General features: G+C 38.6%; 2 protein-coding genes across 9 annotated transcripts in view; both read left to right on the forward strand.

The window, feature by feature from the left end:
• Positions 1–10,851, forward strand: part of LOC122884067 (inactive phospholipase D5-like) — a 72,934-nt gene extending 62,083 nt beyond the window's left edge. For all 4 annotated transcript variants that reach the window (XM_044213401.1, XM_044213402.1, XM_044213403.1 and 1 more), the window contains 7 exons: positions 1,396–1,504; positions 1,831–1,958; positions 3,468–3,665; positions 5,519–5,655; positions 5,817–5,982; positions 6,071–6,161; positions 6,945–10,851. In XM_044213401.1, the coding sequence (XP_044069336.1) occupies positions 1,396–1,504; positions 1,831–1,958; positions 3,468–3,665; positions 5,519–5,655; positions 5,817–5,982; positions 6,071–6,161; positions 6,945–7,492 (1,377 nt within the window). In that variant the 3' untranslated portion in view covers positions 7,493–10,851. The remainder of the gene's footprint in view (positions 1–1,395; positions 1,505–1,830; positions 1,959–3,467; positions 3,666–5,518; positions 5,656–5,816; positions 5,983–6,070; positions 6,162–6,944) is intronic.
• A 1,849-nt stretch (positions 10,852–12,700) lies between these two features.
• Positions 12,701–24,387, forward strand: cfap36 (cilia and flagella associated protein 36). Of its 5 annotated transcripts, none has more exons than XM_044213414.1 (12): positions 12,701–13,057; positions 13,548–13,612; positions 13,767–13,868; positions 16,055–16,169; positions 16,267–16,354; positions 18,434–18,593; positions 18,779–18,862; positions 19,695–19,800; positions 19,987–20,168; positions 21,882–22,025; positions 22,547–22,639; positions 23,208–24,387. In XM_044213414.1, the coding sequence occupies exons 1-12, from the start codon at positions 12,952–12,954 to the stop codon at positions 23,289–23,291; spliced, it is 1,329 nt and encodes a 442-aa protein (XP_044069349.1). In that variant the 5' UTR covers positions 12,701–12,951; the 3' UTR covers positions 23,292–24,387. The 5 variants fall into 5 exon arrangements, with proteins under 5 accessions (XP_044069349.1, XP_044069351.1, XP_044069350.1 ...); XM_044213418.1 differs by lacking the exon at positions 12,701–13,057 and adding an exon at positions 13,135–13,155; XM_044213417.1 differs by lacking the exon at positions 12,701–13,057 and adding an exon at positions 13,200–13,345.
• Positions 24,388–24,714: the final 327 nt, after the last annotated feature.

Below are 24,714 nucleotides of genomic sequence, written 5' to 3' on the forward strand. Positions count from 1 at the left end.
AAAGTCTGCTTATAGATGTGGTGGGGTGGATGGATTGAACAAACAAACAAAGGGCTTTCACCCAGGGGCCTGGGGTATGGTCCCATGTGAAACCAAAAGTAACGCTGACTTATTTACAGTTACATAACGTTATGTACTTAACTTACGTTAGTTGCGTAACTTACGTAACATATTTATTTTAACCCAAACCATGATCTTTTCCTAAGCCAAGTCATTTTTTTTGCCTAAACCTAACCAAACTGCAACCGTTTCACAGCGTTAACCACGTGTTTAACGTCACGTGACTTATGTAACATGATTTATGTAACGTGTGCTTGCAGCCCATCCTCACATTACAGCTGTCCTCAACTGCCATTGGTAGGGGCGCTATTTTAGGAAACACACCTGTGGGTCATATTAGAGGGTAAGAACAAACGACCTATGTGGTCGTATGGGTTGGAGGACTTGTTGGCATATTTCATTAGAGACTCCCTGCATGTCTTTTAATCTCTACATCCCTAGTTTGTAACACAGGCTTTCTGCTAAAAAGCCGAAATAGCCCTGATGACATCATCTGGGTTATTTTTTCAGACTTTGGAAAGCTCTCTCCAGAGTCACAGAAGACATTATAAAACTGTTTTCACAGGCTGAATAGTATTGACGAGTAAACTGAACTTGATGAGTAAAATTGGTAGAGTGCCCCTTTATTCAAATTTTGGTATTTTAAAAGAGCTGTAAAAGTCATTCTATAAAAGTTCAATGTGTTATGAAACAACAAACTTCCCAATGTCAACAGCGTCTCTTCTGGTAGGTTGGGTGTAAAACGATCTATACTGACGGAACAAAATATTAGACACTTAATATTAGACACATCTTCCGGATATTGAAATAAAGCCCATTTTATCAAATTCACATCTCAATTGCCTCAGTCCTTCTCTAACTCTGCTTCTCTTCATCTACATCCCATTTGTAATTGGTATGTATTTAAGAGAAATCAATATGGGATGATTGGTTTTACTAACCTTATTTATACCATATATTGTATTCTCAGTTTATTTTGTTTTGTGGAAAAAAACACCTTCAAAACTGGAAAGTCTTTGGATTCATTTTTTATTATTTGTATGTATTTGGGTACTTAGAATGAGCAGAGGTAGCTTTCACAACTGATTAAACAAAGAAAAAGTGTAACCCACAAATATGAATACTTGATCAAAACAAAAAAAGAAACTAGACATCACAGTTGCTGGCTGCAGACAAAGAAACTCTGGGAAATGTAGCACAAAAATAGCACATAAACGGCTGCTGATGGTGCCACAATATTAGGAGAAAATCTAAACAATACACAAGAATCGTGTCTGAATACACAGTGCATGAAATTCATGTGACAGCAGAGGTTTTATGTTGTGTTTCCCTCAGGGCAGGGCTCTGCTGTCCAGGCTGCAGGGGCTGAAAGCTAAAGGAATCCAGTTGAAGATCTCCAGCGGGATGATTGACTCGACCGAGCTCAGTACACTCGCCAGACACAGTTAGCTCTCACTCTCACTGTATTATACATTCTGTGTGTCTCTGTTCAAACATGCCGCAGCTAAGCTCTGACTGTTTAGTCTGTTGACTGTTCCTATTTGTCCTGCTCAGTCCTTTCTATCTCTAACTCTTTTTCAATCTTTCCCTTCATCTGTCTTTGTGTTTCATTTTCTTGTTGTTCCTGTTTCTGTCTGTGACCAGATCTCTCCTTATCCTTCTCCTTGTCTCACATGCAACTTCCTTTATTTCTGCCTTTCTTTTTCTTGCTGCCTTTTGTGTATTACTTGATCTCTGTTTCAGTTTCTGTCTCTCACTCTCTGTTTCTAGATGCTGAGGTCCACTATGTGAACATGACAGCGCTGACCAAAGGCCACCTCCTCTCCTCCTTCTGGGTGGTCGACAGGAGACATTTCTACATCGGCAGCGCTAGCATGGACTGGAGATCTCTGGCCACAGTATCTAAGATCCACTATGCATAACAGCGCACACAGAAACACACATCCATACTTAAACAAAGGCATACTCAATATGTACACAAAAACAGAGGCTGTGGCAGAGACATCTGAGAAAATGCAACATCATGATCTCAGTCCTGTAAATTCTGAAGCTGCATTGTAACACAAATTATGCAAATTTAGACCCTCTGTTGTCATTTTGTGTCCAACAGGTTTACATGAGATTTGCTTACATAACAAATTATGTTCCCTAATGTAAAGTGCTTTGATAATGTTCTACTGTTCTAAAATATTTGAAGTTCCCAGTCCTCTTATGCAAAAGGGTGTCTCTTGAAAACTGCATAATCTGAAATAACTTACAGTGGTATCATGACCACGGGTTAATTAATTTGGCAAATTAGCCAGATTTGATATGTTAACTACCATCGGTATACGTAAGTCCTTTACTTTGAATAATGACTCAAAATAGATGTTTACAGGTGCCTAAAGGTTGCATTATTTCAGATGACGTGATTTTTTAAAAATATATAGAGGATAGAAGATTCAGTTGATATGTTTACTGACACATACTACATAAGCATTGCATATGTGTACAAGTTATGAACCTTATCAAAGCACATTTGAAGAGATAGTGAGATTATATTTGTGCATAAATTACATGTCAGTGTCTTCTTCTTCAAAAAGTTGTGGATGTGGGGAGTGGGCTGAGTGGGGGCATGCAAGGCATCCAAAAATAGACAGTGGCCATTCTTTCATCTTCTTCTTCAAAGCTGAGTTTCTTGCATGGTTCATTAAAGTGCGGAGCCATTTGTTAGGCAGCTTCATCTATCTTTAGACATCCAGTGATACAAAGGGCCTTGATTTAGGAAGATGAATTGCAAAGAGCTCAAGGTGGCTACCCAATGCATCCTGACATGAATTCTTAAAATTCTTAAAAGTTATACATTCACAATCCAGTATTAGCTGTTGAAACATTTACATGATAAGTCAAATTATGGACTGTATTTTATTTCGTGCATTTTTGTGTGTTTTGAGGGAGATAGAATAGGTTGCAAATAAGAGTCTGGCGAGTGGGATCTAAGCTTTATTGAGGAATACTGTGTTCATGTAAACACTGCATAGGGGGAATGAATGTGCGGAGTGAAAGAGAGAAAAAGAGGGCAATTTAGAAGGTACAATCTGAGAACCTGACATTGAGAAGTGCCACTTTGGAATGAAAATGCAGCAGAGAGCAAACATTCATTCCCTTCTGTTGCTGTGATGATGGCTGAAGGCCTGTAATTGGATAAGGCTTGTGGACAATATAATCTAAAAGTAAAATATAGTATAAACGTGTTGAAAGAGTAGGTTAAAGATTACTTGAAAAGGAAATCTGACTGACAGCATTTTTGTTGATCTTGGAAGTAATGATGATAATGTTTAGGATAGGTACAAAGATGTTGATAATAGATAAATGTTGGCTGTCTCCATGCTTATGGTGATCTAACAGAGATTTTGTTTGTTCTCCAGAGGAAGGAGCTGGGTGTGTTGGTGTACAACTGCAGCTGTCTGGCTCTGGACCTCCACAGAGTGTTCAGCCTCTACTGGGGGCTCCAGTATAAAGACTTCATCCCCTCCTTCTGGTCCAAGCGCCTCTTTGCCCTCTTCAACAGAGATACACCACTGAACCTTACTCTCAACAGCACAAAGGCTCAGGCCTACGTCTCTGTAAGTGACGGTTATAGCATTAGTTTGTATTGTACATTAGCCCAGGGAAAGCTCGTGTTTTAACATAGCAATGCTTTCACTATGTGGCAATTTCTGGTGGATATGTCAAAGACAAGGTTAACATGCCAACCCATAATTTAGGAGGCATTTTGTATTGATGGCACAAGTAAAGGGGGAGGCTTGTATAAAATAATTTAATTCCAAAAGCCAAAACATGTATTTAAAGTAACACTTACAATAATCATTTGAGACATCTGTCAATTTCTTGACTCTCCTTCATGACTCTGCAACCAATGGGTAGTATTTGTTGTCTAAAGTTATAATTTACAGGCTCACATACATTAGATAATAGCATTCAATTGCCTTCCATTACTTACACTCAAAATGGATGTTAAAACAGACTGTTCAAAAATGAGCTTCGGTGTTTGGTTCAATTTGCCTGATTGGGATTTTGGGACAAGTCTATATGTCAGTTGTGAAAAACGCTACTTTTTTGTCATTTTTCACAGCATTTTGACATCTTAAATCAGGAAATGCACAGGTGTAATTATTAACATTAACAGCTTCATTCCATTTAGATGTTCCACTTCCCTGCTCCCTTTTCACAGTGGACATTTTGACACGTCGTAGCAGGAAAAGCACAGGTGTAATTAATAACGACTGCATGCTATTTAGATGAGAGAGTTTCAGAGCTTTAGTACTGTGCATGCTGGCTCACTGGCATGACTTACTGAGACACCTAATGGAACTGAGCCATCGATAATGAAATTTGTTTCACCTGTACGTTTCCTGTAAACACAATTCAAAATGTCTGCAGTGAAAAAGGTACATTTTCTTGATGGCTCATTGGCATGGCTTACCAAAGCTGTGTCTGAACTCACTAATTCACTATTACCTATATAACAGACACTCAACAGTTTACTCTATAGTGAGCAGTAAATGGAGATTTCGGACACTTATGTATCATTTTTCCTCATCAGTGTAGTGTAGTGTGACTTTAATTTTTTCATCCATAAAATGTGACAAATTGCATTGTGGGATTGTTAGTGGAAGTAGTGAACATGTCATGGACACTACTTTTTTGTTCTATTATGTGAATGATTGAGGGCACTATGTGTAACATGGGTGTGTAGGGTCTTCAAATGGAGCAGAACCATTGTTAATGTGATCAGTTCCACCTGTGCTTTTCCTGTTATGACAAGTCAAAATGGCTGCTCAGAATCAGTTTACATACAGTTTACATATGTGTGTACAGCACACAAGTGTAGCAGTCATCTCCAGTGGAGGTGACAGTTAGTTGGGAGAGTCCATTTTTGACACAGAGTGTCTCTGCAGGACACCTGTGTCTTTCAGTGTCATCTTCTTCCCGGAGATGAGTGATGGTGATGTCGTCCTACCTGCGGCAGAGAACAGTTGATTTGGCTGGGCTGTCCATCTCTAGAAAATTAATTTCAACACAAAAATCACACACTCTCGGTTAAACTTTCACAGGTACCTGTCAGCAAGAAGTGAAATGAAAACTTTTAAGGCTTTTCCAAATGACAGCTATGTAACAAGACATGCACACAGACATAAAAAAGGAAGACAATCAAATCCTAATGGTCATTTAGGTGAACAATAATGATGGTGAGAGCTGAGTTGGTTGTTGTGATAACAGTGTTAAGAATCATGATGGTAATTCTGAATGTTGTTAAGATTCCTTTCTGAGTCACTGTGGTAGTAAACATCTGCTCTGACCATCTTTTAATGTGTGTACACAGAGAGGAGTTCACAGCCACCGGTTGTGCATCCTCTCGTTACCCAACACCAGCACTTCCTAATTGTCTTTACCGCCTTTCCTCCTCTGATGACAGAGTTCCCCAGATGTTTTTATCCCTAAAGATCGTAGCAATGATCTTGAAGCCATTTCCAGGGTCATCCAGGAGGCCCGCCATTATATATATATCTCCATCATCGACTACCTGCCCCTCCTCAGCAGCAACGCTCACAGGTTAGAACCACTGAGTTGCTTTCTTTGGGATGAGTTGACAGGCATTCATCATCAACAACTTGGATGCCTTGCTTTGATTCAAGTGATTAAACTCTGTGTATGCCTGCGTGTCCATCTGGCCATGTGCCCACATTTGTGTATGTGTTTTTATCTGTGCCAAGGTACTGGTCTCGTATTGACGGTCTTATCCGGGAAGCTCTGATCCTGAGGAAGGTCCGGGTTCGTCTGCTAGTAAGTTGCTGGGAAAAGACTGATCCACTTACTTTCAACTTTATCTGGTCCCTGAGGAGTCTGTGCATGGAGCAGGCCAACTGCTCACTGGAAGCTGTAAGTACAACGCCACTATGTACTATTTTTAGCTCTACAGATACAGTTTATCAGTGCTTACCGCATGTGTGTGTGTGTGTGTGTGTAGAAGTTTTTCAACCCCAGAGTGCAGAGGGACGGCAGTCTCCAGGGGATAAACCACAACAGGTTTATGGTGACAGACCAAGCCATTTATTTAGGTGAGTTCATCAACTAGACTTTATGACTGTGTCCTATATGCTTCTGCTCACTTCCTACAGATCTCATTTTCAGTTGGCTTAAAAGAAAAGTACGGTTATTTGTTTTCTTTCTGAGAGTGAGCTGAGAAGATCGATACCACTCTTATGTTAAGTAGGGAGCTAGAGCCAAGAGAAGATTAGCCTATTTTAGGATAAAGACTGGAGGAAGGGGGAAACAGCTAGCCTGGCTATCTCCAAAGGTCAAAAATACACCTCAGAAGTGTTAATTTTCACCAATTAACATGAATCTCATTTGTTTAATCCCTACACAAATAGTAATGTAAAAATGGCAATTTGTGGTTTTAGAGGGAATTACATGGTGCAACTATTTCTTGACGAACAACAGTTTATTCATCCGCCCAGTACTCAGTACACAAAGTCTTGCAAGGCTGTTCACAAAGAAATAATGACAACACTTATCTCCAGCTCTTTACTTAACGCACAGACATGAAAGTGGCATTGATTCTCTCATGTTCTCATTATGTAACACTCAGAAAGACAGGAAAGCATTTCCCAAAATGGTCAACGATTCCTGCAAGAATTTATATTTCCTGGAAGTTGAACACAGGGCACTTTCCAGAGCAGAATGGTCTTTGATTCAATACATTACATGGCAATATTTGAAAATTCTGCTTGTTATTTTGTCTTTTTGACACGGTGTTATTGTCTGATTTGTTGTGCTGCAAGATATTTTTGACATTAAACTGTGGTCACGTGTTTGTTTCTTCCTCTGTGTCCTGACAGGTAACCTTGACTGGGTGGGGAATGAGTTTAGCTTTAATGCAGGAGTAGGCCTGGTGATCAGTCAGCCAGAGGGCATCGAGGACAGGAACTCTACAGTGGTGGAGCAGCTACGGGCTGCGTTTGAGAGGGACTGGTTTTCACATTACACCCGCTCACTGCAGGCCAATAAGATCCCCTGCAACAAGCACCAGATCAACAGGCTGGTGCCAGTCAAAACTAGCCACCTAGACAATGGACCAGTGCCTATCAGAACAGGCCATCCTGATAACGGACCTGCACCAATGAGAAACAGTCACAAAGACGATGAACAGACACCAGTTAAAACAAGGCACCATAACGACAGACTAAGCAAAATTAATCGCCAAGGCATGGCCAGTGGACATGTGCCAATTATAGACACTTACCAAGAGAACGGACAAGTCAAAATGAGTCACCTTGACAACGGACAGGTACAAATCAAAGATAATCACCATGACAATCCAATGGATCCACCCAGTCAGTCAGCTGAGAGCAGTGGCAGCAGAGAGATCTCCAACAGGTTCCTGTGACCACAAAGCATAATAGGTTCCTTTTTTACTGATGTTTGGAGAACTGCTTTTTTCCAGTAACAACAGACTTAACACACTGGGTCTTTGTAGCATTTTATTATTGCCATTTTGAAGAAAACTTTGAAGATTTAAGTAATATCTGGTTTGCAGGAATTGATAATGTGCACGGAAGAACTCAGGAAGGAAAGTCTGGCACTTTTGATGGATTTTTTTTTTTTTTTTAAAGAATGCAACCAAAACATTTTGGTTTAGAAGAAATACTGGTTAATAATTAAAACACTGTAATAAAAACTTAGAATATTGCTACTTAATCTTTTTTTCTCACAGAAGAAATCGTATTGATTCCCCAATTATTGTATGTCACTGTTTGTGGCAGTCATAATTTATCACCCCTTAAAATGGGGAATGACACCTGCATGGCTATGCAGAGATGGGAGGCAGTGCAACACGTGTAGCTACATTAAGCATTACAAATACACTCTAAAGTAGCGAAAGTAGCGACTACACAGCTTTACATGTTGTGGATTTCTTATTGCCTCTGTACTAAGATTGGTAGTGGGTATTTTGGCCTCCTGCAAATAGTTTTGTGCATCTCCAGCAGTATACTGACAATGTTACTGTGCATTCAAATAATTACTTAAAACTGTAAACTTATTTATTACCATTGATAACTTCAGATCTTCATCTCAAACCAAATCAACCTGAAACCATCTGTTTAATAAACTCTTACATCAGGTCAAACATCATTAACAGAAACCGATAACCTCATGTGGCCCTTCCACTAATGGCAAAACATTGCCATTAGTCCTGTAATGGAAAAAACCACATAACTCATTTTGAGTGCTCACCCACAGTTGAGGAACTGGGGCTATAAAGGGATTGATCAAACCGTGTCCACCATGTTTTAATCTCAATACCACAAGCACTAAACACTGTACAGAGAGCAGTTACCTAATCCAGGACACGATGCGTCATAAATCTCTCCACAGCAGGATGGTGTATATCAAAATGTTTTGTTTTATGGAGGTCATAATTGAATTAGATGATGCACCTATTCTACTGTGTTTATTACATACCAAATGTGCTATGGCCTGGAATTTTCAATCAGACGCCACCATTGAAAAACAACCACCACATCATTAGTTTAAGTCAAAGACGGGTATTTTTCCCTGGAGGAAGAAGGGGCTATTGATCTGAAAGGGCTCTTATAGATAATCATTCCTGTTCCCATATACAAATCCTAAGAGTGATAGGTTGTCTATAGTATTCTTTCAAATGCAATGTTGTGACTTGCTGAATAAATACTAAAGGACCAGTTAAAAGAAGGGGCCAGAGGGTCTGTGCTGTCTGCCAAATCAATACAATGAATTTTTAACAGAGCTTGACAGTTGCTGCAGTTTAACCTCAAGGACATGGTTGTCTGTAATGTCATGCCTGTGACTGAATAGCTTTACCATGTGGAGGTAGAGCTAAAAATACATGATTGTTGGTTTAAAAAAAAATGTACCCTTGATTGAAACCTTGTAGCAATTTGCGTTTGCATTTTGAATGATTGCATGTCAGTTTAAGACCTTTAAACACTCTTTGCTGTGAGTGCAACTTTTTGCAACCATACTTGTAATGTAGAAACATTTTTTAACTTCCAAAGCCATTAATCAAGGAGACAGGAAAACATTTCCAGAGAGAGCTACAGTGATTTTTTTTTTCATCAACAATATGCAGGTTGTTGTGGCCAGGGCTTTAATGTGAAAGCAGCACCAGTGAATACTTTAATTCTGATGGAAAACTAGTTACAGTCAGAATGCATTGAAGGTTTAGCTGTAATCAGAATTTATCACATGTTTGGTGGATATCGCTAGTATTCTGTATACAGTATTTGTCCCTGCTCTGTTTGTGCTACAGGTCAAATGTAAGCCACTACACAGTCTCAGTTCTGTCATACAGTGAGTCATACAGACAGGACACATGTAGTTGAACCACTGATGCCAGTGGAAAACATTTGTCAGTCAAAAACACAACACTGGACAATTGTAATCTGGTCATGATGGATAACTTCTGCCATCTAGAGGATGTCATGAGAAAGTATATTTCTTTTCACTTATCTGCTGCAATATGAAATGATTTTTTTTTTTAAATCAGCGTTGAACAAGAATACATGTTGGTTCACAACTACTTTTTATATGTCAATTCTTATAAAATGTATAAAAGGCAGCAACGTAGGAATGTAAATTATTTTCCTGCTGAAGTTGGCACTGAAATAGTTTTTTGGTACGAGGTCAAAAAAACAACACATATTGTACTTACAGTATAGTATGGGAAGTAAATATATAAAACATTAAAGTATAAAACAAGAATAATGTAATAAAAATAACTGTTACATGTTTAATTCTAACAAAACCTAAAAATTATTTTGCTACTGTATGTGTGCCCTAACACTTTCTCTCTTCCTGTTTGAGACACAACCATTAATTCATCCATAAACTGATTTATAACTCTTATGTGACATTTACACTAATGTGTGTAAGTAGAACTTGAAGAGCATTATCTCTCATAATAATGTCCACATATTTTCTTGCAAAGCACTATGTCACCACACTGTATTGCTTGAAATCTGACAGCTGGTCTGGAGTCAGATCCACTAATTTACGCTGCTATTATCTATGATTGTCACACTAGGGAGCAGTACTTTTACATTACTCGTTTATTTGTTTTGAAACTATTTTGAGAATCAAAAACCGTTAATATTTTCCAGTTAGCAGGGACCAGGACTGCGCCTTTAATGGCATATTTTCAATGGAGACTTATTGTAGCTCTGGAACACAGAACACACAGTACACAGATGCCAAGGTTTGAAATCAGCAAGGGTTTACAATCTGCTACATGCAAATTTACAAAATCCAAGCAAAAAACCCAGGAATGTTTCTGTATCACCTGTTGTGCACTGTCTGTCTGTCCATCCCTCCAGTGAGATTCAAGAAAATTGAGCAATTTTCACTGAATACTCTGTGAAAGATACTGTTTTTCTTGAAGTCAGAAGGTTAGATGGATATGAGGTAGCTGCAAAGTTAAACAGAATGAAGCACTATTACTGACTGGCTTGATTTAAATGCTCACTGTAAAAGCTTTTTAATGTCGCCTACCTTTATTTTTCGGCATGACTGCTACTTGCATGCCCTGCCTTTATGAACTGTGCACAGTAGCTATAGGCCTTTCTAGAGATAATGACAATAGTGCAATCTTATATACCTTTAAAAAATACGGAAGGAATGTATATTTATTGAATATTCTTGTTAATGCACACTACCGAATGATCCTGATTGCTAAGTTTTTACTCTTAATAAAAAACTCTTAGCTTATTGTGTCTGTGTGTGGGTGTGTTTGTGTGTGTGTGTGTGTTTAAGTATAAATGACTTGTGTTTCCTTAACACAAAGGCTGTTAATTAAAGTAAGGTGGCTTAAGTTAATCCTTAGTACATTGCTGCACTGTGGCTGTCAGTCAGGCCCTAAATGCAGACCGAAAGGACTTGCCACTGCCTAAGCAGGGGACTATTCAGGTTGCTGCTGGTTATATTCACCTGATTCACCACACTAGAGAACCCAATTTACTGTAAGGTTAAAGTGGCACCACTGGTAACTCACAGCCTCCTTCATATAAAAACATGCTGTGAATGTATGAAAAACCACACAGAGGTCTTCCAGTACAAACATTTTTATTCCTGAACATGTTCCTACAGTCAGTCTATCAAAGATGTGCAGACTATGCGTTACAGATAACAAATGGCCTCTAACACACACACACACACACACACACACACACACACACACACACATTTAAATGCTTTATTTCAATCCACCAATACAATACAGGATTCAAACATGTATAGCCAGGCTACATGTTACTATTTTGGTAAGCATGTTATTGCAACTCACTAACAGTTTGTAAACATGCTCAGTGCTGGCAAATAATAGTATAAGTAGCCTTATCTACATTAATATCCTAGCTCACTGATATTTGTAACCAGGTACTGGTGTATGATTAGTATTATCAGAAAAAACTTAATCCATTTACAGGTCAAAAACACACCCATCTCTAGAATTAAAACTTCTCCTCGGACTTTATCCACAAAAACAAAATCAGGAGTGTTACAGAACAGATCATGAAGGATATTAAACCATCCTGGTATCACACAGGCATGTTTGTGTATGATTACATCTCTTGGTAACTCCTCTCTGACTAGTCTGTTCAATTGATGACAATTGGCAAAATATTGTACTTTTTACTTCACTACATTTATCTGACAGTTTTAGTTACTAGGGACTTTACAAATTAAGATTTTTGCATACAAAACATACAAAGAGCTTATAAAACCGTTGGGTAGTTGTAAATTCAACTACCCAACAGTTTATACAAGTACAGCTGAAATGATTAGTTGATTAATCAATTAATCAATTAGTAACTATTTTGATAATATTTTTAATGCACATTTCATGGTTCCAGCTTCTTGGATGTGAAGATTTGCTGCTTTTCTTTTTAATTATTTTAGCAATTTTAATTATCATTTAATTATTCATTTTTAATAATTTTGAGGTTTGCACTATTGGTTGGACAAAACAAAGCATTGTGAAGATGTCCCTTTGGGCTCTGGGTAATTGTGAAGGAATTTTGCACTATTTTCACAGTTTTCACAAACCAAACAATCAATGATTAATGGAAAAAATAATCAGCAGATTAATCCATAATGAAAATAATCATAAGTTGCATTCCTAGACAAAAGTAATGTGAGTAATAATAATCGAATGATATCATATATAATAGTCATAGGGGCCATTTTTTGCATTAAGTACTTTTATTTTTAATACTTGAAAAACATTTTCCAGATTATTCTTACATACTTTTACTTAAGTAACACTTTCAATTTAGGACTTTTACTCGTAACAGAGTATTTTTACAGTGGGGTGTTAGTGCTTAAGTAAATGATTTATTTACTATTGCTGCATCAATGGATTACATAATTTCAAACTTGTAAAATACTAAAATGTTGCATAAATGTTTACAAGCTGCGACAGTATTTCTTTGGTATTGTATACAGCTGAAACATAGGAAAATGTGGTATGAAATGAGGTGAAACTAAGACTGCTGCAGAGATTCCTGTGTCTGATACCTGTCTGGGCTCGAGCAGCAGCGGACTGACGTAACGGTTACCTTAGCAACCGATTAGGCGTCATCACTCTCGACTGCAAATTCATGAGTGCGCTTTTCTTCTCGGAGACGGTCCCGTCCCGTCAAGAGAGGAAAAACAGCCACCGTGACAGGCTATGGGGACCCGTTTTTGAAGGACAAAAAAACAGATGTCTTTTTCCATCTGTTTGAGTTGGTGTAGAGGAGCTGGACGCCCCGACCTGAAGAACATCGCTGTTTGTGCGGGTGCTGTTATTAACGTTACCCAGCAACAGCCAACATGGCTGAGGATGACTCTGAATGGGTTGTGGAGAGCATCGTTGGCTACCTGGGAAGTCCCGAATGGCTCATTCCTGTCACGGACTTCATGGAAAACAAATGCACAGGTAAAAACAGGTTATCCGCCATGTTCAGTCTTGGACATCTGGCTACACAGTAAAGCCTCTCTGGGCTGTGCACCGTTAGCGCGGTAGCTAAGCTAACGGTAACGAACTGTTACTGCGTTGTTTTTGTTGACATATATTTGTAGTCTGTGTTTGTTTACCGCCTGATAACTGCACTTTACTCCACACGCGTCCTTGTTACGATTTAATCAGACTTTCAGAACATTTGCCTCGACATTAATGCCACAAACGACACAGGTGAAGATAAAGCTAACAAGTACCACAGTAAAGGTAACTGTTAACGACGTCGCCAAGATAGCTAGCTAGGTATAAGCTACCAAAAAGGACACGTACTGTTACGTTATGTTAACAATTTTTCTACAGTTAACGCTGCAAAACACTGTGTACATGTGTGTTTTAAATGTATCCTGTGGGCACGGTATAAATGCTGAATTACTAACATTTCCGTGTTATTAATTTGGCCTTTTTTTAGTTTTTGATGACGAAGATGAAAATAAGTTATCATACACAGAAATCCATCTGCAGTATAAGAAATTGGTGAGTACAGCCTTTGGTCCAGATGTGTCATACATGTTAACTGAAAGTAAATGAATGTACATTTTCCAAAGTGCCCTATTTGCATGCATTGCTTAGTGGTTTTATGTTGCTGACTCATCAAACTGCACTGATGTAAGCTGCTTTGTTTTTGTAGGTGGAGAAGCTGTTAGATAATTACATGCAGGAGGTTGGCATCAACGAGCAGCAGTTTCTGGATGCATGCACCTCTCCTTTTGCCAAGTCCAAAACTCTGCAGGTACGTTAAGCTGCCTTCTTGCACACCACTGTCAGCATGCCAGTTACCCTGAATGGAGAATCAAGGTTGGGATTTGCTTACACAACCCCAGTTATGCTGCTTTTTACCTGGTGCCAAACATAGCTGATCTCTGTATCCTCCTTCAAGGCAGATGTGTGTTTTCCGGATGAATCAGCAAATTGAGAATCCAGTTTGTGATATAATCTACAACTACATTTATCTTTTTATCCTAAACTAAATGTAGAAATGTCCTATTTATGTGCCATGACTTTGTCAGGCTGAAGTGTGTTATCCAAACAGTGTCCTGAATATATATTATACTAAGCAGAGTGCATACCTCCATCATAGCTATGCAATTGTCAAGACAGGTCATTTCCAAGCAACAGATTTTCATCAAATGTTATTCATTCTTTGCCTGTAGCCTGGCTATGATGAATGTCTCATGTTTTCATGACTGTACCTAAAACTTGACTTGACACAGATACTCCTGTTCATGTTGTTGCCACTTTTAACATTTGTGTCTTTACATTTAGTCTTTTGACTTGCCAAATAACATGAGGTTTTAAAAGTGTATTATATTGGTTGAATAAGAATTTAAAGATAATATTTGTTGCAGTTTACAATTTTACAGTGTATCGTTAGATTTTACTTGGCACTGATCAATAGGTGTAATGTGGCTGTGCCAGATTGGCAGAGATAGGGATCTGGATTTCATTGCTGTCCTCAGGAGACTTGGATCTCATTAATTATCACTGAGATAAATACTTAATGTCTGTAAAGTAGGTCAAATTCTCCTAAAAACAAAGGTTAACAGTAGCAGAAGTTGCAGTTTGCAGTATGCAGAGGTTTTGTCATCTATTTGAGTTCACCCATGCAGAACCTTTGTATAAAATGAGAAAACAATCTCCTACAGTCATACAGTACCACAAAAGAGTAGTACAAAGGCCTTATTATAGTTGCGTTTTAGTTGCTTTTTGGGTTCAACTATGAGAGATTGCTTGCTTCAGTTTTGTGTCCAGGATAGCAGGGCTCCGAGAAAACTGAGGCTTTGTCAAGCTCTGCAGTAAAATCAGTGAAACATAATTTACCTTAATTAATTGTCCTGATGGAAAAAGCTAGAAAAATAAAGAATAAGGCCCAGGTTTAAAATAACTTAATAATGAATAAGTTCCTTAAATTTCTTTAAATAGTTTAATTTCTTTATTTGAGACTACATCTACACTCAGACCACATCTATGAGCACATGCTTCTCATGGGGCTTGGGCTGGTTTAGTAATGGCCTTCTCTCTCGTGTTTTTTTGTAGCAGAGGCCAATTGCTGCAAAATAGTTGATATTCTGATAATAATGTCATCAAAAGACTGTTGTTGAACTGTTTCAAACCAAACCTACAGGATAGGTTTGGGCTTCAGGCAGAAACAATGTGGGATAAGAGAGACTGACAAAGGGAGGAAGGAAATAGTGAGGAGGAGAAAGAGAGAAGCTGAGCATTGAGACTGAGAAGCTGGTGACCTGGTTGAATTGTACTAAGAACACTGATCTTGTATTTAAGGTTGGTCAGAAAGATTTGCTTTGCATTAGCCTAGATAGGGGACAGACTTTTGACTACACAGGAAGCTAATGTGAAAGATTAGGCCTAAGTACCACTCGGTTTACAAACATAACTTGATTTTGGTAGTGACCTGGGTGACCATGCTGGAAGTACTATACATCCTGTCCTGATTTATAAAGGGCTAATAGGGCAAAACTACCCTAATAGGAACATTGACTATTTTATTATTTATTGTTTAGGGTTAGCTAATCTCTTGTAGCTAGACATCTGTTTCTGGAAAAATTCAAGCACAAAATTTGGTCCGAGCACTGTTGCTACACTTCAAGCCAAAAAAAGTTCCATAATGGAGAACTTTTTTTGAAATACTGAACCAAAATCAAGCAGATTGTAATTTTCAAATTCATAGCCAGTCGATTGGGTGCCAAAAAAAAAGCCCAAAAACCCCACAAATTATGTTCAGAGTATGTCAGCACTCACATGTACTGTGTTTCTATTGCTGTGTATACTGACCCAATCTCTACAGTCACAGATGCTTATCTCTGCGTAGTTGCAATGTATTATTTGCATTAGATGCATTCATTCATTATTATCTTGTGGGTAGAGTGACTTTTCATATATGTGGTTGTTGTTTTTCAGTCTGTGTTCCAGCCAGTTCTGGCTACAGATGATTTCCAGATGTTTCGCTCACTGATGGTCCAGAAGAACATGGAGCTGCAGCTTCAAGCTCTCAGGGTCATTAAAGAAAGGAACGGTAGGCTGGATTAACACACATGCATACACTCAGACATACACTCACAAACAGGGAAACACTGCTGATATAGCTGCAAGTAATATGCTTTTGTGTTTAGGGGCCCTCCCAGAGTGTCTGACTGATGGTATGGATGTGATGACAGAGCTGCAGCAGCAAGAGATGAAAATCCTGCAGGAAGTTCTCAGGTAAGTCACTTGTTCTCTCTCTATCCTACTCTCTGTCTCACTCTCTGAATTATTTCCAGTGAAGTTGAAATCGAGTGTTCGTGAACAACAAAGAAATATTATGATCTCTGAATTGTGGAGTTGTGATGTTATGGGTGCAATGATGAGTTTGCTAATATTTTATCCTCATGTTGCTTGACTTTTTACTATACCAGTGCTGGCAAAAAGCACAAAAATCAGTTGTGTTAGATTGCAGTTATTGACAATGTTTATATAAAATGTATGCGTAATTTGATCTTTCAATCCTCATCCTTTTATGAAGCTCATAAATATGTCATTTATATGTCATATAAATAAATATATGTCACACTGAATTGAATAGATTTTTTTCTCTTTATGTATTTAGGGTGAAATGTCACAATTGACATGGAAACGTATTCCTTAAGACATCTTATAGTTGAAGTCCGAAGATGTGTTTTTATTTAATTTCTTGTTTTTTACTTATTAACTACTTTAGTCATCATTTAATTAGATCTGAGTTTTTTCCTCATTATACTGTTCTGATATTTCCTCATTTCTCCATATGTCCATTGCCCATATGTGCCCAGGTTTCTAGAAGCTCCTGCTCTCTAATGGGATTTTGCTAGTGGCAGCCTGGCCAAGTAGAACACAGAGTCTAATGTTGCCACAGTTAAGCTCCTTGGGGTCCAGCTAAGTTAGATTTGAGGGATTGACACTAAACAAGCAACTGATAATACCTTACTAATACTAAATTAATACTAAATTTTAAGGAAACTAAATGTTTACTGTGATGGATTTGGATTACCAATCTCAAGCTTCTCAAGTTTCAAGTCTGCAAGTTGACTTTCATTCTATACTGACATGACTTAAACCCAGTGTTTTGGGAGTTTGTGTGAAAACTTAATGCACTGAAAGAAGATTCTTAGGTTAGGTTAAATCTTTAAATAATGAAGATTTAGATCCTTTTGTTAAATAGATATTACTAAATCAACAGCATTATTTATAGAAATGCTTTTCTCAAGTGCTGTAAATTATGTTAGAGTATACAGCAGTCTCTGGTCTGGTTGACTGAATTGAATTTGTCTCTTGATGCCCACTGCATTGTGGTTATAATGCCATTGGATTAAGACAGTTCAGCAACGGTTTTAGGCTTGATTGACAGTCCAAATGTATTGCTGTGCTAACAATATCTCAGTCTCTCGTTTGGATGCTATACAAACAGGATTTCTAACAAGGCACAGTCACAGTAACACCTGGAATGACTATGATCAAAATGCTGAAATGTAACTATACTGTCATTCAATTTTAGACAAATTCTGAATATACATACATATAGGTTTACATGACACTACTCTTATGCAATATATTTTCAATAGTCACATATGACTCTAGTGAAACTATGAAAAGACTGTCATAAAGCCACCATCACTGAGAATAATCATCCTGCTGGTGTAACTTTTATTTTTTGGTATAATCTTTGTTTAATTTTGTTATCAGTTTCATCAAACACCTATCATGATGACCTATCATGATCTTGTACAGCTTTTTGTGGAAAAATGAAATAATAGACCATCCTCTTCTTGCTCTTTTACATGATCTCTCTCTATCTGTATACCTACTTGTAAATGCTTTTCAAAATCCTCCTCTAAGGCAATTTAAGTTGTTAAATAAATCAAATTAAAGGATCTGTGTGTGGTGCCCTGGTGAGCTCTGTGACCAAGCCAGGGCATGGAGTGGTTATCATGTGGAAATCCCTGACGTTGGTGTCTTATTCCAGTTTCTTGTCCATTTGCGCCGTTAGCCAAAGGTTAAATGAACAATGGAACCTGCTTAACTGTATATTAACTATGCTCTTATCACACCTGAGCTACTAAACATACTCTGAAACAGTTCAAGTAGCCTCTTGAATGCTCTGTAGCAGGACCAGTTCAGATATTTTAGGCTTTGAAAGAAAGAAGAAATTAGCTTTGCTTGGGCTAATTAGCTAATTAACAGTTAGCCCTGGATCAAATCTAACTGACATTGAACTGTAGTAAAACCAGACACTTTCATTTTTCTCTCTTGCTACTTTGTCCTCAGAAAGTCAAAAGAGGAGTATGATGAGGAAATGTCTAGGAGGCTGCTATCAGAGGAAGAGGTTGGTTCCACCTCCAGCAGCTGCTCTGATAAGCCAATGGCAGAAAGCAGTGAAGCCCAGAATACCATCTCTGCTCCCAGCCAACAAAGCAACACTGCCAAGGTGAGGCATCATGAGCTGTATGAGACAAATAAGACCTGTGAGGCTTTTTGTGCAAGCCCCACCAACATGAAACCTCTGATGCTACCAATGCTTAATGGTTATTGCCAACATCCCTTTTCCCCTTAAAGCCCCATCTCTCCTTTATAACGTGACAGTCTCCAATGTGTTATTTATTCCATACAAAGGCCAAAGCTGAGGGGAATGGTGATAACAGCAGCAGTAATGGTCACCACGCCCCACTAGTGAACGGAAGCACTGAATTTAATCTGGTAACTGAACCATCCATGTAGTAACATTTTAATCAGTGACCTAATAATAAGTACACCACAGTTTACTGCCCAATCTAAGGATGCATTAATACCATTTTGACTGTATCTGTAATGGCTAACACAGATCAGGTTCCTTTTGTTAGATTTTTGGCATGGCAGGCCTGCTCTTGTTAACAGGTAAGCATCAGGGAAACTCTCTGATACCAAAATGTAATGTATGGTACACTAGTATTGGCATGATATTCAAAATCTAGGTATCAATGCATCCTGAGGGCAGATAGAAACATTTCAGTTTCATAGCCTGCGTAGTAGGTTGGTCATGTAGTAGCTTTGTAGTTTTAAAGCCTGTAAATTTGGTTGCTCATGTAGTATCAATAGATTAAAAACATTTGCTGACTGTAGGGTGACTGGGAAGCATTTTTTGCATTTTACACCCTATTAACAATTTGATGTGAAACATTGTCTTTAGATATTTAAAGCCATTTAAATGCATACACTGAGTTATTAACTGTCTGGCTATTCCACTTTTTTACCAATCAGAGCTTAACTATCAGAGGCTGAGTTGACCAGAAGTGTAAAGTAAAAGAGAGAAAGAGAATCAGGTCAATGGGAAAATGTGGCTTATGTTTTTCAGTGTCCAGAAAGTTTCCACAGTGATGTGATTTGTAAGACACACTAGTGTCTACAGGTCTACAATCTGAGGACTGTATGCGGTGGTGGTGTATGCGGTGTTGTAGCTGCTGCTTTCCAGCATTAGTATGTTGCATTAGTGGGCTGAATATGATGCAGTGTCATCTCTACAACATGCAGTAATGGTTGTGGGTCCCTCCAGGTCAAGAGCAAACCTGTCAGAAAGGAAGAGAGCAAGACGGCTGCCGCAGGAGGTGGAGATCAGAAAAGTGCAGCTAAGAGCAGCTCAATGTCTAAACCCACACCAGGTAAATCAGAACTGCTTCAAACTCTTCACCATCAACTCTCCAACTCCAAACTCGTCTTCTTTTTGTCTTATTGAAACTCCCCACCACACGTAGCTCCTTTACTGGTTTTCTTTTAATCTTTTACATTTTTTAACACACAACCAACCTGAGAAAAGTTCTCAAACTGATTTGAATATGTGTGTGCAGATTGTGGCAGTAACGGTGTGGAGTCCAGAGTCCTTCCAGCAGTGAGAGCTCCAGTAAAGTCCGGTGAACCCTTCGTCAGCCTCAGTCCGGTTACCAAGGATCAGAGCAGCAGCAGCCAGACTGCAGCCGAGGCGATGCTGGAGGAGGCACACAGGGAGGCTGGTTTCTCTAAGCCATATACTGTGAGTCTGTGAGCCTGTACACACATCATCTGTGAGATGCAGAATGCTTCATGTGATTTATTTGGAATACAGCATTCCGTGACTGTGATACACATTTCTATTATAAATTAGCAAGATTGGTCAAAAAACATCAACCAAAATATCTTCGCAAAGGCAGGGCTTAGCAGGAGAATGGCCATAACTTATTAACGATTTGTCCAATCATCGAAAATTTTGGTGGATATGTTCAGTCTGACTTTGGGAATAGGCGTACCAAAGCATTTTGAGCCCGACCCATAGGGGTCGCCACAAATGCCAAAAAATTGTACCTCAACACCCAGTGCACAGAATTTCACCAAATGTGGCGTGCATGCTCTGGGGGATAGTATTAAGTATTAAAAATGCAAAAAATGGGCGTGGGATAACACAAATCATACTATAAATCAGAATCACAAAACTTCAAGGATATATCCACATAGGTAACTGAAACATACCCTGAAAATTTCATTCAAATGGATCGCTAGGGGGGCGCTACAAATGCAAACAAAACTGGGCGTGGCATAACACAAATCAACTATAAATCAATGTGATTGGTCTCACTCCTTCTTTAAGCAGAATTAAAGTAGCTGAAATGAATTTGCTTGGCTTTGTGAAGCCTGAAACCCACTTGTTGCTGCTCGCGGCTTTAGTTTTGGCCAACTGAGCTGCTTCCTTCTGTTGAGCGAAAAAGGGTTTGAACCTGTGACCTGCCGCTTGCTTCTTATACTATATCTGAGTGTCATGCACATGCTAAATCTTGCTGTCCCGGTAAGGTGTTTGTCATCAGAGACAAAATCTGGGAGCCAACCAAATTATTTTCCTAGTTCAGTCTCTAGCCCTCTTTTTGTGTTTTTTATGGACAAATTAATACACATACAAAATACATGCAGCAGATTGTTCCTCCTTCCCTGTATTTAATTTACCACAGTTGTGTGAAAAACAAGGTCTGTTTTGTTTAACAGTAGGATATTGAATTCCCTCATGAAACTTTTTAATGTGTCTGACAGTTTCATATTTTGTTAGTGTGCACACCACCACGTCAGAGATGAACATGTAGAAGGTAAAGATACTTAATCTGGATGGTACAGGAATCTGGGGTTTTTATCAGCTGTAGTTTGTGCTCAGCAAAGATCACCTTCTGACATTGTCAAACCTGTGTTGTGTCAGAAATACTCCACTGAAACAACATGGTTTGATTCAAAAACTGCACTGCATCAACTCTGGTGTTAAATCATGTTTATCATAACTAATAAAAACATCTCATCAAATCATGGCGTTTGAATTAACAAATACATTCAGTACAAGTCAGAGTTTTTAGAAAACACAATGCAAAATGGCAGTAGAATTATTTAATGTATAACTTTGAGAAACATTGTATTTATATACAATTAAATACACTTTTGTTGTTGTTTTGTTCTTTTCTTGTGCCCAATAGTGCCCCAAAAACCTAAATTTCCTCCTACATCACTGTTATATTTTAAAAAACAGAAGAAAAAGAACTATATATATATATATATACAGTTATGAACTAAAACATCAACAATAAGCTGGGAGGAAACCCCACCAATACCTTAACTTTTAGCATTTTAAAATGGTCAGAAAAGAATTAACTGCGTAAAATTCATAATGTTTGCTTGTGCATGGTTTGAGTTGTACTTGTACTCCTGTTTCACCTTCACCTCCACTTCCCTCCAGGAGTTGTCAGCATCTCAGCAGGAGCAGCTCCAGCAGAGGGCAGCATATCTGCGTCAGCAGCGAGACAAGCTGCATGCAATGAAAAAAGAACCACAGAAAACCAAGCCAACGACCACACCAGAGGAAGCACCCACCACCACGTCGGTAACTACAGCCTGCTCCTCTCCTTCCTTATACCTCCCTTCACAAAGAGGTCAGAGGTCAGGATCAGCCACTTGACTGCTGGAGCACACTTTGGCCAGTGGAAGAAGAACATGGCTTGATGTGGAAAAAATATTTTATTTTGTAGGCCTGATTACATTTTACTTGATGTTAGTTGTAATTAGCTATTCACTATTTCCTCATATTGGCCCATTAGTTACTCTAATGTTGTAAATACAGACTACAGATCATTTCATTTTAACACTGACTTGACGACGTGACTCACAGTAAAAAAGTGTGCCAGGACCTAATCATTTTGACTTAACATCCACACTTTTCATTTTGGTCATATTTTTTTATGTTTTAATTCCAAAACTACCTTCTTGATTTCACCAGATTTTCTTTAACCCACCTTTTTCCTCCTGAGTTTTCTTTTATTTCTTCGAATCATCCTTCTGACTTATTTATTGGGTTCTTGTTCTTCATTTCCCTCTGCCTGTATCTGACCTGGTCTGGCCTGTCAGGAGGCAGTGGGGCAGTCCCAGAAGAATGGGGCATGTAGCCCTCCTCCTCCTCTTCCTCCTCCAGCACAACACTCTAACTCCACCAAACAGAAGGTGATCCATCAGCTGGCTCTGCCTGATGTGAACACGTGTACTCATTCATGCCTAGTATGTTTCTAAGGTTTTGCTGTGTAGGACTTTTTTCCCTCAACTTCTCAAACTTACTGAACGTCCTCAGTCTCCGTCCCTCAAGCACATAAAAAGAATAGACTGCAGTCTGAGCTCTTTTACTCCAATTAATTGCTTATTAGAGCCACAATTTAACCTTATTAATTTACACTGTGGATTGAAATTGCACCTCTTGAAAAGCTATTTGTATGCTTTAGGTTTTGAATAGAAAGTTAGCATTTTAATGTATCAACATCTCTTTAGATATATAAAGCTTTATAAATATTAAACACACACAAACCCTGAAAATATGCAGCATAGCCATACTCCAAACACCAGCTGTTTTCGTTTAGTTTTCTAGCTAATACATGTATTCATGTGTGCTTGGTTGTATTTTAGTCATCTTTCCCACTGCTTTTTCACTCCCTCAACATTTTGTTTTTAGCCGGTGGTGATTATTATCTTATCTATCCCGGTTGTTAACTCTACTGCCTGGTCTGGTCTCGTTACGCAGGAGATATCTGCTGAGGAGAGGAAGAAGCTACAGAAGAGAAAACATCTGGCCGACAAGCTGAAAGAGGAAGTAATCAAGAAATGACTTCCCCTCCGAATGCAGTATACTCATTTATACCTGTTTACTTTGTTAATCAAACACATGGCTTCCTTTAGCCAGATAATTCATTTTACGTAACACTGAGTTTTTCCAAAGAAACAAAAAGTATGAGGTCTTCCTTTCTCAGTTCTTTTCATTGCTGTCTACAGAGGAAGTAAGTACATCTCCTTTTATAATTTGGATGTGCCAGAATGTGGCAGTCTCCATACATAAGAGAGCACTCAAGTATTCTACAGTCTGACAGTCACATCTGTGTGGTTGAGCAAGGTCATAAAATGTCAGGTGAACTGAATCACACGGACCACTCAGGCTATACACTGCCAGTGTTACTAGACTTCCTGATGACTTTTACCTGATTTTTACTTATCACTACACACACCTGGGCTATATCCAAAGCACTCCTGCTTTGCCCCTGAGTGCACTACATTTACTTTAATAACATTTTGGAGTGCCCTCAAAAAAATCCCACATTGGAAAGAAAAATATGTTCACAGTATGTACTTGCCACAAATCTTACAATGCAGTGCTTCATCGATAGATGTGTAAATGTTTATTATGCAACACTACAATGGTCAGTAATGGTGCAAAATCATGATTAATAACACATTTTTCTGCTCACTATAGAGTAAACTATTGACTATTATGTTGGGAACAGTAACTGAAGGAGTGATTTTGGACACATCCCTGGGCTTGTTTCTCTGTAGACAACCGTCAAAAAGGTCATGATTGGGCCATGTGGGGAAACACAGACTCAATGTTAGGCACATCTGGCCTGGAGTTGTATCACTGAGTTAAGGGTTAATGCTGGTGAAAGACTTGATTGGGAGAGTCCTATGTTGAGGTGATGGCAACATTAGCTAAGTGTACAGTCTTGTTTTCCACTGTTTTTAGCATTCAGAAGGAAGAGTCAGCTGGTACATTGTATAGCTAGTAACACTGTAGCAGCTCATCCTAGTTAAGTACCACTGTGGAACACACGGTCATGTGTTCATAAAAGGGCCAAGAGAACAGTATGTTGCTTTCTACGAGGAATGCAGTATTTCATGTATGCCGTTTAATAAATCACATTTTATAGAAACAAGCTGGACTCCAGACTGAGTGTATAAAAACTGTAAAGCTACAGATCAGTACTTTGTGGTCAGTTGGTAGGTACCTGGTCTCAGACTGGTCTTTTGTTCTAATCTGGGAAAAAAAAGGGCTGTGGTGTTTGCAGAGCCAAATGGGATTTATTACCATATGTTCTCATTTGTATTTGGAACACTTTCCTGAGTACAGAATACGGTGCATGAGTCATTTTCCTGGTACAAAAACATGTCATGACATACTGTTAATTCCTTGCTGTAAAATATTTTCTCAGAGCAAGAAAAAAAAAAAAAAACATGGGACTATTTAAAAAAAGAATATTTTT

Source organism: Siniperca chuatsi, linkage group LG11 (assembly GCF_020085105.1).
Source record: "Siniperca chuatsi isolate FFG_IHB_CAS linkage group LG11, ASM2008510v1, whole genome shotgun sequence".
Taxonomy (NCBI): domain Eukaryota; kingdom Metazoa; phylum Chordata; class Actinopteri; order Centrarchiformes; family Sinipercidae; genus Siniperca; species Siniperca chuatsi.